The sequence below is a fragment of the Betta splendens genome, chromosome 16 (genome assembly GCF_900634795.4).
Source record: "Betta splendens chromosome 16, fBetSpl5.4, whole genome shotgun sequence".
NCBI classification, from domain to species: domain Eukaryota; kingdom Metazoa; phylum Chordata; class Actinopteri; order Anabantiformes; family Osphronemidae; genus Betta; species Betta splendens.
In genome coordinates, this window is record NC_040896.2 from 10990528 (window position 1) to 11005451 (window position 14924).

A 14924-nucleotide genomic window follows, 5' to 3' on the forward strand; every position below is an offset into this window, starting at 1 on the left:
AACGGGACAAAGCAGTAATAGAACCAAGGAACAGAATGGGAGATTTCCCTAAATCACAGCCTGGTGTGGGAGCGATCAGAAGCTTTGGATGAACAAAACATGTAAATGAGAAAAACTGCTAAACTTGGTGTTTGGATCACACAAGGTCACACGAGGTCACACGAGAAGGTGATGGATCATATGAAAACCAAAGAGCATATTTAGGAAAAATAACTGTCTAGTGCAATGGCACATGTCAGTATCCCATAAAAATGTGATTAGATCACAATGAACAGTTGTTAGGTGCAGTTAATATATCCCTATTGTGGTGATGTTGTGGTAACGTGTCAGTGCTCTCTGGTGGACAAACCGTGCAATAGTAGCACAGCTTCTCAATGTTTACTTATTATATTGTACTTATTACTTATATCACATTCGCTATCTATCCAGGTTTATTACAGACTCATATCACAGACAAATCTGTAAGTAAACCTAATGGCACATTCTCCTTCTTATCAGCAGCTAATGACATTTAATTCAAGAGGCATTCTTATAAAAATCTATTTTATTCTAATGAGAAAGACGTGTTTTTATAAAGTATGAGGTGAAATTAGGCTCAGGATTAAAAACACCAAATATATATCTAATAAAACATTTTGAAACTGAAAAACCTTGTTTTAAATCTGGTCTGAAAATGAGATTGGAATACATGGCAACGGTTGGAGATGTGTAAAACAGTATATAAATGACCAAAATGATTCTGTCATGAAATGTATTGGTTCTTGAGTGGTAATTAAATATTGTTGGCATAATGTTCAATTATACATTGCAAATCTGCTGATGCATATAGCAAATGTTTATCACTAGGTAAATATAAAGTAAAGTAACAAATCACCTTGATGGCATCCCATACTTCTTGTTACACTGATTGCATTGTGTTTTCAGGTTTAGAATATATTTTCAGTGCTGTTTTTTTTCACTTTTGGGTCGTTTTTTTTTTCAGATTCGCAACATGTGAAACGTTTTGAATGTCTGAATGTTCTGAATCTGAAAGTTCGCAAATTATGTTTCAAAACGTTGCAGAGACAGATTCATAACAGAAACTAATGCAAGAATCTTTCAGATATTCCTATCTTATTTTCAGGACTTTAAATCACAGTTTTCAGATTGAAAACCAAGTTTTTCAGTTTCAAAATGTTTGTTCAGACATTCAGACTTATAGTTTTGATGTTTTGAATATGAACCTGATTTTACCTGATATGGGCAAACATCTACAGTACATGTGGTTTTCTTTTTCTTTATAGAGATTTCAGCCAAGCCGAGCAAGTGAGTGAGAACTTAAGAACTGTGAGACACACAACAAAAAAAAAACGTGAATAACGCACTTGAAGTTCTTAATCCTGTATATTTGATATGTTAATTGTGTGTAAATGTGTCCTTTCATAGGTGTTAAGTTTCTAGTGTGGCAGCAGATTTATCTGCTTGGTCTCATCTGGAGAAGTGAGTCACTGTAATCTGAGTCCTGCTGTTATTTGGGAAATGGGAAGATTTACAGCCACTCTTCAATAACCCATTAAAATAGTGACTTTATATGAATCATCTCTCATAAAAGACGTTTGTGTCATGGGTAAGTGTGGGCAATAAGCTAATGTGGGTCTGTGGTCCTACCTACTGAAGGTATGTTACATTATAAGTTACTGTATAACTCAGACCATAAAAGGGTTGCATTCCATTTCTACTAAAACCAAACAGTTTATTTGAGATGTGGGAGGGTAGTGCAGCATAAAACAAGCTCTGGTCTCTTAGTAGGGTAATTGTCCAAGTTATGGCTTATTTTCTGTTTCATCATGACCCCAGTTTTTCTCTCTCTCCCCCATACTAAAGAAGGCCTGTGTGTACGTATCCAGCTGGACCACCCGTCTCTTCTCTCACAAACCCCACCTGTGTGTAGGTCAAGTTGTTACTCTGCAGACTGCACCAGCCTCCTCTAACACTGTTGACGCTTCTAGGTTTTATTCCACTCTCATCTCAAACTCCCTCCGTCCATCCCACAGTGTGTACACACTCGCCTGGTCACCAGGCAACACCTCTGCAGCGCTGCTTCTCGCACTGTGCCCACTTTGTTCTTCGGTTCCTGCATGCTGATAAAGATCACTTCAGGGTTGGTGCAGCCTGTTGAAATGTACTACACACCTTCAAACTAAACATTTTTCTCTTAACGAGGTGTTTGCACAAACCAAAACTTGTTTGCTTTGTTGTATCAGTGGAAAAACTGCAAGGTTGAATGACTGATGTCACCGCAGGTACAGTATAAGAGCTGTGGCCATGCCTTGTCCTCCTGTTCATAGATTAGGCCAGTGACCCTCCACAGGATCATATAACCTTCTCAGGAGCTGTACTAGCGTCAGGAGAAGACATTAGGTGAGATGCGATTCCTTTTATCGAAACATAACTACGTGAGCTAATTTTTCCCAAACCAGTGAATGTTAATCTGTTTTCACGCTGTATCCTAACACTTGTCTTTTCATCTAACTTCAGCGATGGAGTACCAGGCAAATGTGATCAGCTCCCAGCCTCAGATCACAGTCAAAGAGTACACCGTGTCCTCTGGGTTAATGGAATGGAGCACAAATGTGTGCGACTGCTGTGAAGACTGTGGAATCTGTATGTGTAGTCAAGTAGAAATTAGCCAATGCTCTGCAGTTCATTCGTTTATGACGACCTGCGTTCTTCTCCCAGGTCTTTGCGCTGCGTTCGTCCCCTGCATCCTGGCCTGTAAGGTAGCACAGGACAATGGGGACAGCTGCTGCGTGGCCTGCCTTCCCGGTGCCATGATTGCTCTAAGGACGAGCATCCGCAGCAGATACCGCATCAGCGTAAGTGCGCTAAAGTCACCTAACCTCGATTAAATCGCAGAACAACAGCCCAACGGATCGTGTAGTGAAACAGGACACCATGCAGGCCCAGTGTGTCTGTGAAACGCATAGTTTTCCACTTGAACAAAGTCCAAAGATAAGATGGGAGATAAGATTGTTTGCACCTTTGCTTTTTCCCAGGGCTCGGTGTGTGACGACTGGGTTGTTATGGCTTGCCTGCCTTGGTGTGGACTGTGTCAGATGGCCCGGGAGCAAAAGATCAGAGGATAAACAGACTCCATATTTCAACCTCTGAACCAGGAGCAGATCTGGACACAAACTGTATCTTAAATATCATATATTTATATATAGCATATATATATCATTTTTCAAGAAGAGAATTAGAAATACAAGAAAGAAATAATTAAATCGTTCAGTTGACTTGAATAATGAACAGCAACAGCAGCTACAGTACTCAGGTTGTGCAGTAACTTTTTCTTTTTCCTAACATTCAACAAGTTTTTATAGTGGTAAATTTAAACACATTATTTATTGTAACTTGGTGCTCATGTATTCATTTATTCCTGTCAATTAAAACTCATATTTGATGTTTGTTTCAACTAACAGAAATTTATGCAAAAACTGCATTTCAATAAATCAAAATAGAACGATCATGTTGTGTTTTAAGAAGATTTTAAACGTCATTAGCTGAAACTGAACATGGGCTGCCTTCTTCCTCTTTCTGGCTTATTGTGAATCCAAACTAGCCACTTTACAACAATACGTCCTGAGGAACAAGAGGTGAAAATTCATCCCACCAGGTAAGACTGCTGTGTTAATGATGGTATTAGTCCCACCCTCTGAAATTCACTGAGGGAAATAATCTGGAAATTACTATTTCATAACATCTGCTCATAGAGTGTCAATCATATTTAAAAGAGACACTTCTTGCAAGATTTCAGAAAATGAAACAATCCTCAAGACTAAATCTGAAATGTAGGACAAATACCTGGAAACAGCTGATGACAGTAGGTTGTTCTGTGCTATTTTGGCAATAATCTGTGGCTGTAATAATAAACCCGTTCATAGCTTAATTCATGTGTATCGATAAAAACAACAGAAATAGGAGGAACATAAGTGCAGTGCAAAAAGGGATATGAAAACCTGAAAAGAGGAACAGAGCTATTTTTACTAGATGGTTAAATTTTCTTGACAGGCCGAATCAAACCTCAGATCATGATATCACAGGAACCTGGCAACAGCTCATCTACCACTGAACAGTGAGCGATGTTGTTAAATAGGACTGTGGAGACAACTATGCTGTACGTAGAACAGCAGCCTTGTAAAGAAGCTTTGAACCTGACTTTCTGTTTGTCGGTACATCATGACATATGTGTCATGTGCTGCTCTCTTTCCTCAGCAGCCTCCATGTTTTAGCCTAATACTCCAGCAAACCAAACCAACAGAGACAATCACAAAAGCCTTTCAGACGACTGGCTACTGAACAACAGCACCGCAAGATGACAAGTCGAACCCAGCTGCTGTCAGTCACAGTTGTCCTCGGTGCTTTTCAGCTCATCAGTGGCTACAGCTTTAAGAACTGCATTGAACACTCATCGCCAAAAGGAAGATATTTCAACTGCATCCATCGAAATGTGAACAACATCTCTGCTATTATCGCTGACCTGCCGAAATCTGCCACCAATCTCACCATCTGCAGTACTGCTGTGGTGGACATACCCAGCAACAGCTTTGCCAATCTATCAATGCTCCAGTTCCTCAGACTCGATCATAACCACCTGAGGATCATCAGTGAAGCTGCCTTCCAAAACCTGCACCAACTAAAGTCTTTAAACTTGTCCTTTAACTATTTGTCAGAGCTCAGCTCTTCTGTGTTTAAAGACCTACACAATCTCACCTTTCTTTCACTGACAAACAACAATTTGAAGTTGCTCCCTGGGGGCATTTTTGTTTCTCTTATTAATTTAGAGACTTTACTGATAAGACAAAACTTTCTCAGTGATTTTTCAGGAATTGCTGAATCTGTGTCACATCTAACAAATCTAACCCAACTAGATCTTTGCTTTAACAGTCTGACCTCTCTTAGCCACACAAATGCATCACTACCCAAATCTCTCACTATTTTATATATATGTAGAAATAATCTAAGTACTTTAGGATGCAGGCCCTCGTTTCTCAGGTTCATCAAAGTTTTTGATTTGTCGTATAATGCTAGGCTCCCCACGGCGGCTTTTCAAGGGGTGGATTTGGGACAAATAAATTATCTGCGTTTGCGTTCAACAAGTGTCAAGGTAGTGGAGTTTCTAAACATCAGCAACATCAATGCAAGACATGTAGATTTCACTGGAACAGGTCTAAACAATAACAGGCTCCAGGAGCTTTGCAAAATGTTAAAGAATAAGGTTAAACAGATAACAAATTTGCATCTGGGCAGTAACCAGATTGGCTTTACTATGACAAGCATACTGAGCCATTGTCCTACAATCAAGGGGGGTCTGGATCTGTCCCGCAATAAGCTGAAAAAGATGAACTGTATGAAATTTCTGGAACAACAGACAAAAGTTAAAAGCTTCAATGCAGAGCACAACCACCTGACCTCCCTTCCAACGTGTAAAACAAAAGGGGGGGTTCGTCTAAATTATCTGGAAGAGGTGAGCTTTCGTTACAACCGCATTCTCTCAGTCGATTCTAATGCTTTCTATCATATGCCAAAGATTACGACGCTAAAACTTAACATAAACATAATTGCATTTCTTGGTCGCGAAGCTCTGAAAGGGCTAAAAAAGCTTAACACACTTCGTTTAGACAACAACCTCTTGACTGACTTGTTTAATGACACCTTTGAAGACAATGCTAATCTGCAAACACTCAACTTACGTAACAATCGCATTTCTGTGATCTTTAACGGGACTTTCCGCAGGCTCACAAAACTGACCACACTGGACCTTGGCGGTAATAAGATCACCCATTTTGACCCATCAGGTCTCGATGGACTAACAAGTCTGTCCAAACTCTATCTAGATGGAAACAATCTTAAAGAAATTGAAACTTCCATCTCTCATGTATTTCAGAATACACTCACAGTGCTGGATTTAGAAGGTAATCAGATCCGCTACTTGAATGGGAACATAGGCTCACCTTTTATAAACATGAGCAAACTCAGTGACCTGAAGCTGGGTTGGCAGCGACCCTATGGTCTCACTATCTTACCTCGCACACTTTTGCGTGGCCTTCACTCACTGAAATCCCTGTATCTGACGAACAATAACATCTACCAACTGGCTCCTGACACCTTTGATGATCTGACAGCCCTGCGCTTCCTCACACTGGATAACTGCTGTGTAGGGGTGGTAGATTTAAAACCAGGGGTATTTAAAAATCTGAGAAATTTAACCAGATTGACTGTCGAGAACATGGGCATTCAGGACATCTCGGGTGAGGTTTTTGGGAATCTTACACAGTTAAGGAAACTGCAGCTCAACCACAACGTGATGCAAAGCATTAGGGTAGACGCACTACGAAAGCTACCTAAACTCCAGTACCTTGACATTCGTAATGTTCCTTTAGCCTGTACCTGCAGGAACAGCTTTCTGCAAAACTGGACACAGACCAACCTAAAGGTTCAGGTTGTCTATCTCTATAATCTGCTGTGCCCTGATCAAAAACAGAGTTTCTACAACTTTGACACCAAAGTTTGTAAAACAGATCTAGGGAAGAACCTGTTCTTTATCACAGCCACTGTGATCTTCCTCTTCACATTCACTCCTTTATTTTATGTCAAGCTCTACTGGAAGGTGAAGTACAGCTACTACGTTTTCCGCTGTTGGTTTAATGAACAGTGGCGCAAACTCAGAGAGGAGGAGGAAAATTGCAAATATGATGCATTTATTTCCTATAACTCCTCTGATGAATGGTGGGTGATGGACCAGCTGCTGCCCAACCTCGAGGGAAATGGATCAAGTTTTAAACTCTGTCTGCATCACAGGGACTTTGAGCCAGGCCGTTATATTGTGGACAACATTGTCTCTGCCGTTTACAGCAGTCGTAAAACTATTTGCGTGATGAGCAAAAATTTCCTCCAGAGCGAATGGTGTTCTCTGGAAATTCAACTTGCCAGCTACAGACTCTTTGACGAGCACAGAGATGTTCTACTGCTGGTGTTTCTGGAGCCAATATCTGAGAGGCAGGTGTCAGTCTATCACCACATGAGGAAGGTCATGTTAAGAAAAACCTATCTGCAGTGGCCTGGCTCAGACTGCACAAACCCAGGACAGGCTCAGGACCTGTTCTGGAATCAGCTACGTAGGGCGATGAAAACAGCGAGCAGACTCGAAGCAGATGACAGTGATCAGACTCAAGACTGTGCTACAATTGAAAGTAAAGAGAATGAACATTTTGTGACTTCAGATGAAACCGTATACTTAATTCCTTGAAATTATTTAAATAATCTTCTTTGAGACGAATGATTTATCATATCTGTGATCAGTTTATTTTTATCTTCAGAGATGCTTGATGTAGTACTCTCCAACTGTACAATTAGGTTTCCTAACTTACAACAAGAAATCAAGCAACTCTTACAAAAGAATGTCGTTAGTTACATTCATGCTCTGTAAAAATGTTCCTATTATATCAGTTGTCAACATGAAGTGTTAATATACAGCATTGCATATTAAAAAACGATGTAAACAATACATAATTGTGTTACTTTATCTCATACTAGGAAAATAATAGAAGAGGTAACACTTGTGCTACTACATTTATTAGTGACATTCACCAAACATCAGTACAGTCTCATTGGAGGGAAGGACCAGGGTTCAGGGCTCGGTAAAGAGGACAAGGGAGGTGCTGCCTCTATTTCAAGCATGTGAGATGGGGGATAATGTATCATGTCAGTGTAGTGGGGCCTAAGTGATGGGCAACTTGAGGGCTGGGTGAATTGGCTGAATGTATGAAAGTTGTTGCTCTGGGTGGGATGGCGATTTTGGGCGCAAAAAGACTGATAATTTGAGTACCTGTCAGTTAAAAAGGGCCCTGGCTCTGCTGCACGTCGGTCTGTCAGCTGGGCTGTGTGAGTAAAGAAGGGCTGAATGTTGTTGCCACCATACTGTGGCCTGAAGCTCCCTGTAGATGCACTGCTGTGGTTCAAGTAGCTATTTTCAAAAGAATCACACAAAAATGACTCTTTGCTCGTCGACCTGCTGAAACTTTCCCCCCAGTGTTGAGATGATGAGAACTCTGCCCAACATGAGTCGGCAGAATTAGAGAACGAATGATTATTTGCTGAGACCTCAGGGGGCTCACAGTTCATGTAGAGTGTGGGAGAGAAACTAGGTCTGAGGACACCGTCCAGAAGACTGGTAGAAGTATCCATGGGCTCTGTCAACCATTCAGGAGTCTTCACATGAAAAACCAGAAGCAGATTTTATCTAGTAATAAGGATACAGTGTACACATTCCATTAAATTAAAGATGGTCAGTGTAAATAGGAGGTCCTACCTTTCTGTGGGTTCTTTGGATATCAAAACAAAACTGAACGGCATTGTCAGATTGGTGTTCAGGGGCATCTGAATAAAAAAAGGTAGAATTGGATTGTTTAGCAGAGAAGTGTATTATTATCATCATCAGGAAAAACAGTGCAACTGAGTGAATGCTAAATGAATCACATTTCACTGCTACCTGAAGGGAAGAGCGCATCTTCATCTGCCATAGCCCTTGTGAGATCAGCACCACCCCCGAGGGAACGCTTCACCTTGAGAAGGTTCTCCCGAAGGTGTGCTCCATGCTTCTCCCGCAGTGCTCTCAACACCTCCTCCCTGCTTTCTGCCACTAGGTTTCCCTTTCTCAGAACGGGGAAGTGCAGAAAGTCGCACAAACGCGCTGCAACTTCACTGACGGACTTTGATACACAGCGGAAATCCTGACTTATGTGTGTTATGTTGAAGCTCTGAGTAGTGGGTGAGCTGGAACACTGAAGTGGGCTTGGGCGCAGACCAGGGGCTTGTGTCGGCAGGACAGGAGGCTTCTCTTCTTTTGGAGTGTGATCAGGAGTAGAAATCAAGTGTGTCTTTAACTTCTTTTTTAACTTCTTGACATGGTCTCTGTCACCGGTGGGAGACAACGGGGACTCCGTGCACCTGTCAGACATCACAGAATTGTACTTCTTGTTCTTGAATGCAACTACATCAAGGGAGCTGTGGTTAGATGACAAAATGCTTTTATAGCTTCCAGATGATGGATCAGGTTTTTGCAGTCGCTGGCCTGGTGTAATATCTGACTCTTGGCTGAGAGTCTTCTCTTTTTCCCTGCACTCTGGGGCATTTGCAGCAGGGTCTGCCATCCTTGCACACTGCACAGCCTCATTAGTATCTCTACCTGACCAATCCCTACTGGAGAATGGAGATAGATTGTGAGATGCTGAAGATTGACGTGATAGAATACAGCTCTTTTCGGGCACTTGCTGTTTACTTTTCTCTCGTTTCTTCTGCTCACTTAACAAGCGTTCGATGTCAACAGACTTCACCTCATGGTTGAACAGCCCATGGTGGCCGATGAGGCGGTTGTCTGTGATGATGCTAGGCTCCTGTGGTGCAGGAATTCTGTTTGGATATGGCTCCCCTTTCCTTGGAGTGCAATAACAGCTACTGTGACAACAGTTGTGAAAATGTGAAAAGTTCTTGATGTTTTGGTGATGGTGATGCGATTTAGCTTTTGGGGCCTCTCTTCCACCAGCCCTCATCTGAGTCCTCTCCTTGCGGCTCCTCCATCGTTTCATTTTGTGCGGTTTGTGGGTATTATTGTGATGTTTACAACATTTGCAGTCTGCAGCCAAGCTGTTCACTGAGGAACAGCTATTTAGTGTTTCTTTTGAATGCTTATTGAGAACATTTAAAATCTTATTTTTCATCTGGCTCATGTTGCACCCAAATCTATAAGAAAAGTTACAGTCAGTCATTTATAAAAAACAAACAGTAGATATGTAAAAGAGACTGATTAAAAAAACCTACAGCAAGCTATTTACTAGTTTTTAGATGATTATTAACCAAATTACTGATATTTTAACTACAGTACAGTGGCTGAATGTCAATTGTGTGATCCTTGGATTCTGGACTGTGACCTTGGACACATATAGGAATCACACACAGGGAAGTGTGAAAACTAAAAGTATTTCATCTATTCTTTAAAAAAATATTATTAATAACATAATAATAATAACCAAATAATCAGCTATGGAGAAAAATTCAGCTGAGTAAATGTTGTTTTGATTTAACAATAACAATATTGTCGGAGGTCTGAATTTGTAAACAAGTGTATTATCAAATAATAAGGTTAGAAGGCTTTTCTACCATTCAGACCATAGTGTAGTTAACGTTGGCTTGTTAGCAAACAGTCAACAGCTGCAAGAACTTTAGACACACGTGTATGAAGTTACAATATTTAACTGCAGCTAGAAAACGTCTTAATAAAGCTTTAACTGCAGGCGTTTTAGACACGTCATGAGATACATACGAGAAACACGCACACATTTTAGATTAATAACTAAAATAATTAATAAACAGCGCTACTTACCGAGACCGACTGCAGTCGGTTAAGCCGAATAGTAAACCGTCGTTGCTAAGCAACGAGCCACAGACGGCGTTTCCAACTGTCGCAACGTTAAAAGAACAAATAAAAACGCAAATGGTAAAGTTCAGTCAAAAGTGCCGACCCGTCGGCCCAATTATCCATGTTATGAGGTATCTGTCCTGTTAATGATATAAAATAAAGATCGGTATTTAGAGGGAATGTAATGAGGGGATGTCGGGTGGAAGCAATACACAATACTTCCTTAAAACAATAACAGAGACCTTTATATCATAATATGTTGTTATAACGACCCCCCAAATTACAGTAAATTTAGTCGAAAAATAGTTCAATTTGCGCATATTCGCAGAAGTTTCCTTTTTATGCGCAGCACCCACCTTCATGAACACTACGCAGCCGGGCGAATCCACTCAAAAAGAGGAGGTAAGTCCGTGTCATGTCTTCTGTAATCTACCTTTTACTAACAGCGTTTTCTTCTTCGTGTTTTATATCACATAATGTAAAACGCGTCTCAAAACATATAATGGCGTTAAATCGTGCACTGACATTTAATCAGTCAGTAACATTATTTTGTACATAATGGTACATGCAACTGTGGAAAAATATACTTCCTGAAATTGAAGTGGGATATGACGATATTTGATTTTATGGTAGCTTCTTTTCAATATTATCTAAATGTAGCCGTTATATAAAATCTTACAATTTTCCCTTTTGCACAGTGCAGATTAACATAATTTGAGGTTAAACAATCAGTGCATCTGACTGGTGTGCGACAGTTATATCTGTGCGTGCCTTACGTTTCAGCAAACAGGCTAACGCTAGCTAACGTTACTGGGGCTACCTCTCGCATCCTCCATAGGTTTAGCCAGCAGTTACAGCGGTAGAGGCTTTTGCTTTTCAGGGTTGTTGCATCTCTAAATAATACCGAAACCCTACGTGACTGCTTTTCAACACATAGAGCTAAGTCATGAGTGCAGAAGACCCAAATCCTGCCGCCACACCCACCCCATGTCAAGACACCCAGGGAGATGGCCGATGGATGTCTCTGGTGTGTTAACTATTGTTATCATCTTTATCATTACTTTGTTTCATGGATTCTACACCTGCAGCCTTTATTATTTCATTTATTTACCCATTTTAAGATTCTTACCAATGTTTTGTTTGGTTATGTTTAGCTTGAAAACCAACGCTATTGTATTTTAGCTATTCACTTTACAGTACATGTTGTTTTTAGGATGCATCTACTGAGATTAGTAATACAGATTCACTGCTTCACATCTTTTCCCTTTTCTTTTTTTAGCACAACCGCTTTGTGTCTGACAGCAAAGACAAAGAACCTGATGTTCTGTTTGTTGGAGACTCTCTCATTCAGCTCATGCACCAGTTCGGGGTAATCATTCTGTTGATCACATTCCCACGTTTCTGTCCTGTAAAGTATTTGTTCTCAAACTCTACATGCTGATTTTAAAGATTGTGGACTTTGTCTGTTTGCAGATATGGAGGCAGCTGTTTTCTCCTCTCCATGCCCTAAATTTTGGAGTAGGTGGTGATGCAACACAGCATGTGCTATGGAGACTGACAAACGGCGAGCTGGATAACATCAGCCCCAAGGTCCAAAGACTGCCAAAAATAGAGAACAAGATTGTGCTTCTGTATTCAAACAATTGACTCATTGTGCTCATCGAACACACAACCATCAACAACATCTGCTTATGTTAAGTTTTTCCTTTTGTTGTTGTAGGTTGTAGTTCTGTGGGTAGGCACCAATAATCACGGACACACTCCGGAACAGATCTGCAGCGGCATCATGGCTATTGTCCAGGTCATCAAGAACAAGCTTCCCCATGCTCGCACGCTCATACTTGTAGGTTTTAAATGATGCATTGCATTCTTTAATGGAATTGTTGATTCAGTCAAATGAAGCTCATGCACGCATGATACTGTGCAGGGATGCAAACCAGCACAGTTCCATATCAGGTTTCAACAACGTCTATTGTGTTTAAACAATAGCAGTAGTTTACAGGGGATGCATGTTATAAAGCACTGTTCACATTCTCTTGTTGACTGGAGGGGCCAGACCACTAAATAATCATTTTCTAATATGCTTTGTTTAGACAAGAGCCTGATTTGCGCTAAAACCACAAAAAAATCCCTTAACTAGTGGTCATGTGAGGCACAGTTGTATGACTGTAATAATTGTATGTAACAGTTCAGCATTTTTAACAAAGCATGCATTCATGTGTTTTCTAGGGTCTTCTGCCAAGAGGAAAATCCCCAAATCCTCTCCGAGAACGAAATGCCAAAGTGAACAAACTGGTTCAGGAGGCTGTGTCATCCCTCCCACATGCCTCTTTCCTCAATGTGGACCCAGGCTTTGTTCATTCCAGCGGTGCCATCTCTCACCAGGATATGTATGACTACCTTCACCTGACCCCTCAGGGCTACCAGGCCGTGTGTGAACCCCTGCATGCTCATCTCAAATCAATGCTGGAAAAACCTGCTGAGAACTGAGTGAGCTGGGCACTCATTTACACTACGGCAGTGGTCCTCCTTCCTGTTTGCAGAGAGCATCATATAGAAACAAATATTAACGGCAAGCGTCTGCACAAGCTATTTGTGTACTGTAAGTCCTATCCATGACCAGGCTGGTGACCACTGTCACAGGTAATGGGACCAAGTGTTAATTGGACAAAGTAAGATAAAGTTTTTGTGTTCATGATATAGTCAGAATCTAAATGTGATGTGCTACAGACAAGTCACTGCCTCAGTTCCCCGTAAGCATCTGTTTCATTTGTTTTTGGTTCTAAGTATTATGTAATTTCTTTACCGTAAGATTGAATGCGTGTATTAAAATGACTGTGTCACCTAAGGAGTCAGAGCCACTGACTTAACAGTGGAGACAATGAAATGAAATTTGAGGAGATAATGTTCTGGAGCACACATTGTAAACAAATCCACATTCCCACTGGTTATGAATAACACATTCAACAACAACATTTCATGTATCAAATATTGGTTGCTGTACTTAAAGCTTTATTATTGAGTTTTTTCACATCATTAAAGTTTGATTTATTTGGTTTTCTGAAGAAAAAAACACTGACAAATACACTGTGACTGGATTACTAGCTGAGGGGCACAAAGTAAAATATTGAACATACAAGAACTGGTGTCCCTAGAAAATCCCTCTAATTTCAGTTTATTTGATAATAGCTTTGTTCACTCTGTTGCGACATGTGATGTATTTGTATGTATTTGTACGTGTTCATTTCAATGACCAAATGTTTTGGATTGACCATTATTGTGTGCTTGCTTTTTATCATGTCATTATTTGTTTTTTTGCTTCACCTGTTGTAATAGCATGAGAATGAGAGGCTCTGTCTTGTTACACACCCCTCAGACCACCCAGAGAGCTTGATTTAATTATGCTATGGAATTGAGTTTGCTTTGAGGTGGCTCATAAGTAATGATTGAATGCAATAAACATGAAAAAAATGTTTTTTTTTCCTGGACTGTTTATTAAGATTGCACAAGCTGATACTAATAGTGACAGATTTCTATTGTCCCTCATGCAGTGCTGCATTTTTGTGTCAAACACCTTTCAATAACATCCAGGATCATCAAGAGTTCTCATCAAGATGCACCTGATAATGTCCAGAGATGTATAGCCTTGAGTTGACCTTTGTCTTGATTGAGACATATTTATGAGCAGAGAGAGAAACCTGAGGAGAGTGAACAAGTCTGACTTTGCTTCCCAACGTCTTTCAGCCCTGTTAACATCACTATAAGAGCGACGCCTCAAGAAGCAGTTGTAACATTTAATACAGTACTTTAAGTTTTTCCATTTATTTAAAACGTAAAAGGCGGGATTCTACATGCATCAAGAGCAGTCGCTCTGATAGAGCCGAAAGCAAAAACCCAAAGTATTAAGATTAATTGTAATATTGTCTGTACTATCTTCTTTCAATGAAGGAAACGCTACAAGCAACATGAACATATAACTGTTTTTTTACACAATAAACCCTATGATCACATAACATCTAACATTAGAACAAGACCCTGTAAGAAAATTCTGAAACTTCAACAAAATTAAGGAAAGGGTGATGTTGATGTTGAACTTTCATTACCTCACAACAGGCCCTTATCACTAAAATATGTCCTGTTGTTAGTAACCACCCAGGCTCTTAGTGGGACAGGTCACGCTTCAGTTAACCGTCAATCAATGAATACCCAGCAGCTGTAATTTCAAACCTCAACACATCCCTTTATAAGGAACAACACCACATTTACTGGAAGAGGAGTACAGTGCACATGCAGGATTTCTTTCACTGGATACCAGGTCGACTTCCAGCATGGGATCAAGGATGCTTTGGCTGGTGGTTCCTTTACTGCTAATGATCACTGTTTGCAGCCAAGGTAGTGTAAACATGCATTTAATTTTCACATGAAGAGTCTTTACATTATAATTGTTGTTATTTGATGTACTCTAATC

The 14924-nt window shown here is 40.4% G+C and overlaps 4 protein-coding genes across 8 annotated transcripts; 3 read left to right on the forward strand and 1 right to left on the reverse strand.

Annotated features, from left to right (window-relative positions):
* The first annotated feature begins 2244 nt into the window (after window positions 1-2244).
* Window positions 2245-3500, forward strand: cnfn (cornifelin). Its single transcript, XM_029128885.3, has 4 exons — window positions 2245-2400; window positions 2518-2643; window positions 2719-2855; window positions 3036-3500. Exons 2-4 carry the CDS (start codon window positions 2520-2522, stop codon window positions 3123-3125), a joined length of 351 nt encoding a protein of 116 aa, XP_028984718.1. The 5' UTR covers window positions 2245-2400; window positions 2518-2519; the 3' UTR covers window positions 3126-3500.
* Window positions 3501-3542: 42 nt separating this feature from the next.
* On the forward strand, window positions 3543-7443 carry tlr21 (toll-like receptor 21). Of its 2 annotated transcripts, none has more exons than XM_029128877.3 (2): window positions 3543-3655; window positions 4255-7443. In XM_029128877.3, the coding sequence occupies exon 2, from the start codon at window positions 4355-4357 to the stop codon at window positions 7286-7288; it is 2934 nt and encodes a 977-aa protein (XP_028984710.1). In that variant the 5' UTR covers window positions 3543-3655; window positions 4255-4354; the 3' UTR covers window positions 7289-7443. The 2 variants fall into 2 exon arrangements, with proteins under 2 accessions (XP_028984710.1, XP_028984711.1); XM_029128878.3 differs by having other exon boundaries at window positions 3595-3655; window positions 4258-7443.
* Window positions 7444-7597: 154 nt separating this feature from the next.
* Window positions 7598-10943, reverse strand: si:dkey-250k15.4 (uncharacterized). Of its 2 annotated transcripts, none has more exons than XM_029128880.3 (4): window positions 10813-10943; window positions 8531-9780; window positions 8351-8418; window positions 7598-8250 (listed from the first exon to the last, which is right to left on the reverse strand). In XM_029128880.3, the coding sequence occupies exons 2-4, from the start codon at window positions 9765-9767 to the stop codon at window positions 7636-7638; spliced, it is 1920 nt and encodes a 639-aa protein (XP_028984713.1). In that variant the 5' UTR covers window positions 9768-9780; window positions 10813-10943; the 3' UTR covers window positions 7598-7635. The 2 variants fall into 2 exon arrangements, with proteins under 2 accessions (XP_028984713.1, XP_055359103.1); XM_055503128.1 differs by lacking the exon at window positions 10813-10943 and adding an exon at window positions 10421-10577.
* Window positions 10720-13929, forward strand: pafah1b3 (platelet-activating factor acetylhydrolase, isoform Ib, gamma subunit). 3 transcript variants are annotated; one of them, XM_029128882.3, is made up of 6 exons: window positions 10720-10858; window positions 11394-11483; window positions 11736-11825; window positions 11930-12046; window positions 12177-12299; window positions 12686-13929. In XM_029128882.3, the coding sequence occupies exons 2-6, from the start codon at window positions 11403-11405 to the stop codon at window positions 12944-12946; spliced, it is 672 nt and encodes a 223-aa protein (XP_028984715.1). In that variant the 5' UTR covers window positions 10720-10858; window positions 11394-11402; the 3' UTR covers window positions 12947-13929. The 3 variants fall into 3 exon arrangements, with proteins under 3 accessions (XP_028984715.1, XP_028984716.1, XP_028984714.1); XM_029128883.3 differs by lacking the exon at window positions 10720-10858 and adding an exon at window positions 10952-11085; XM_029128881.3 differs by lacking the exon at window positions 10720-10858 and having other exon boundaries at window positions 11055-11483.
* Window positions 13930-14924: the final 995 nt, after the last annotated feature.

What these genes read in the sequence shown, in the direction of transcription:
- cnfn (XM_029128885.3), top strand. Translation starts at nt 2,520, where the DNA reads ATGGAGTACCAGGCAAATGTGATCAGCTCCCAGCCTCAGATCACAGTC. An exon ending in CTGTGAAGACTGTGGAATCT is followed by an intron (nt 2,644 to 2,718) that starts GTATGTGTAGTC and finishes TTCTTCTCCCAG; the next exon opens with GTCTTTGCGCTGCGTTCGTC. An exon ending in GCAGCAGATACCGCATCAGC is followed by an intron (nt 2,856 to 3,035) that starts GTAAGTGCGCTA and finishes GCTTTTTCCCAG; the next exon opens with GGCTCGGTGTGTGACGACTG.
- tlr21 (XM_029128877.3), top strand. Translation starts at nt 4,355, where the DNA reads ATGACAAGTCGAACCCAGCTGCTGTCAGTCACAGTTGTCCTCGGTGCT.
- si:dkey-250k15.4 (XM_029128880.3), bottom strand. Translation starts at nt 9,767, where the DNA reads ATGAGCCAGATGAAAAATAAGATTTTAAATGTTCTCAATAAGCATTCA. An exon ending in AGATGCGCTCTTCCCTTCAG is followed by an intron (nt 8,419 to 8,530) that starts GTAGCAGTGAAA and finishes TTTTTTATTCAG; the next exon opens with ATGCCCCTGAACACCAATCT. An exon ending in TCCAAAGAACCCACAGAAAG is followed by an intron (nt 8,251 to 8,350) that starts GTAGGACCTCCT and finishes TTTCATGTGAAG; the next exon opens with ACTCCTGAATGGTTGACAGA.
- pafah1b3 (XM_029128882.3), top strand. Translation starts at nt 11,403, where the DNA reads ATGAGTGCAGAAGACCCAAATCCTGCCGCCACACCCACCCCATGTCAA. An exon ending in AGCTCATGCACCAGTTCGGG is followed by an intron (nt 11,826 to 11,929) that starts GTAATCATTCTG and finishes GTCTGTTTGCAG; the next exon opens with ATATGGAGGCAGCTGTTTTC. An exon ending in TGGATAACATCAGCCCCAAG is followed by an intron (nt 12,047 to 12,176) that starts GTCCAAAGACTG and finishes TTGTTGTTGTAG; the next exon opens with GTTGTAGTTCTGTGGGTAGG.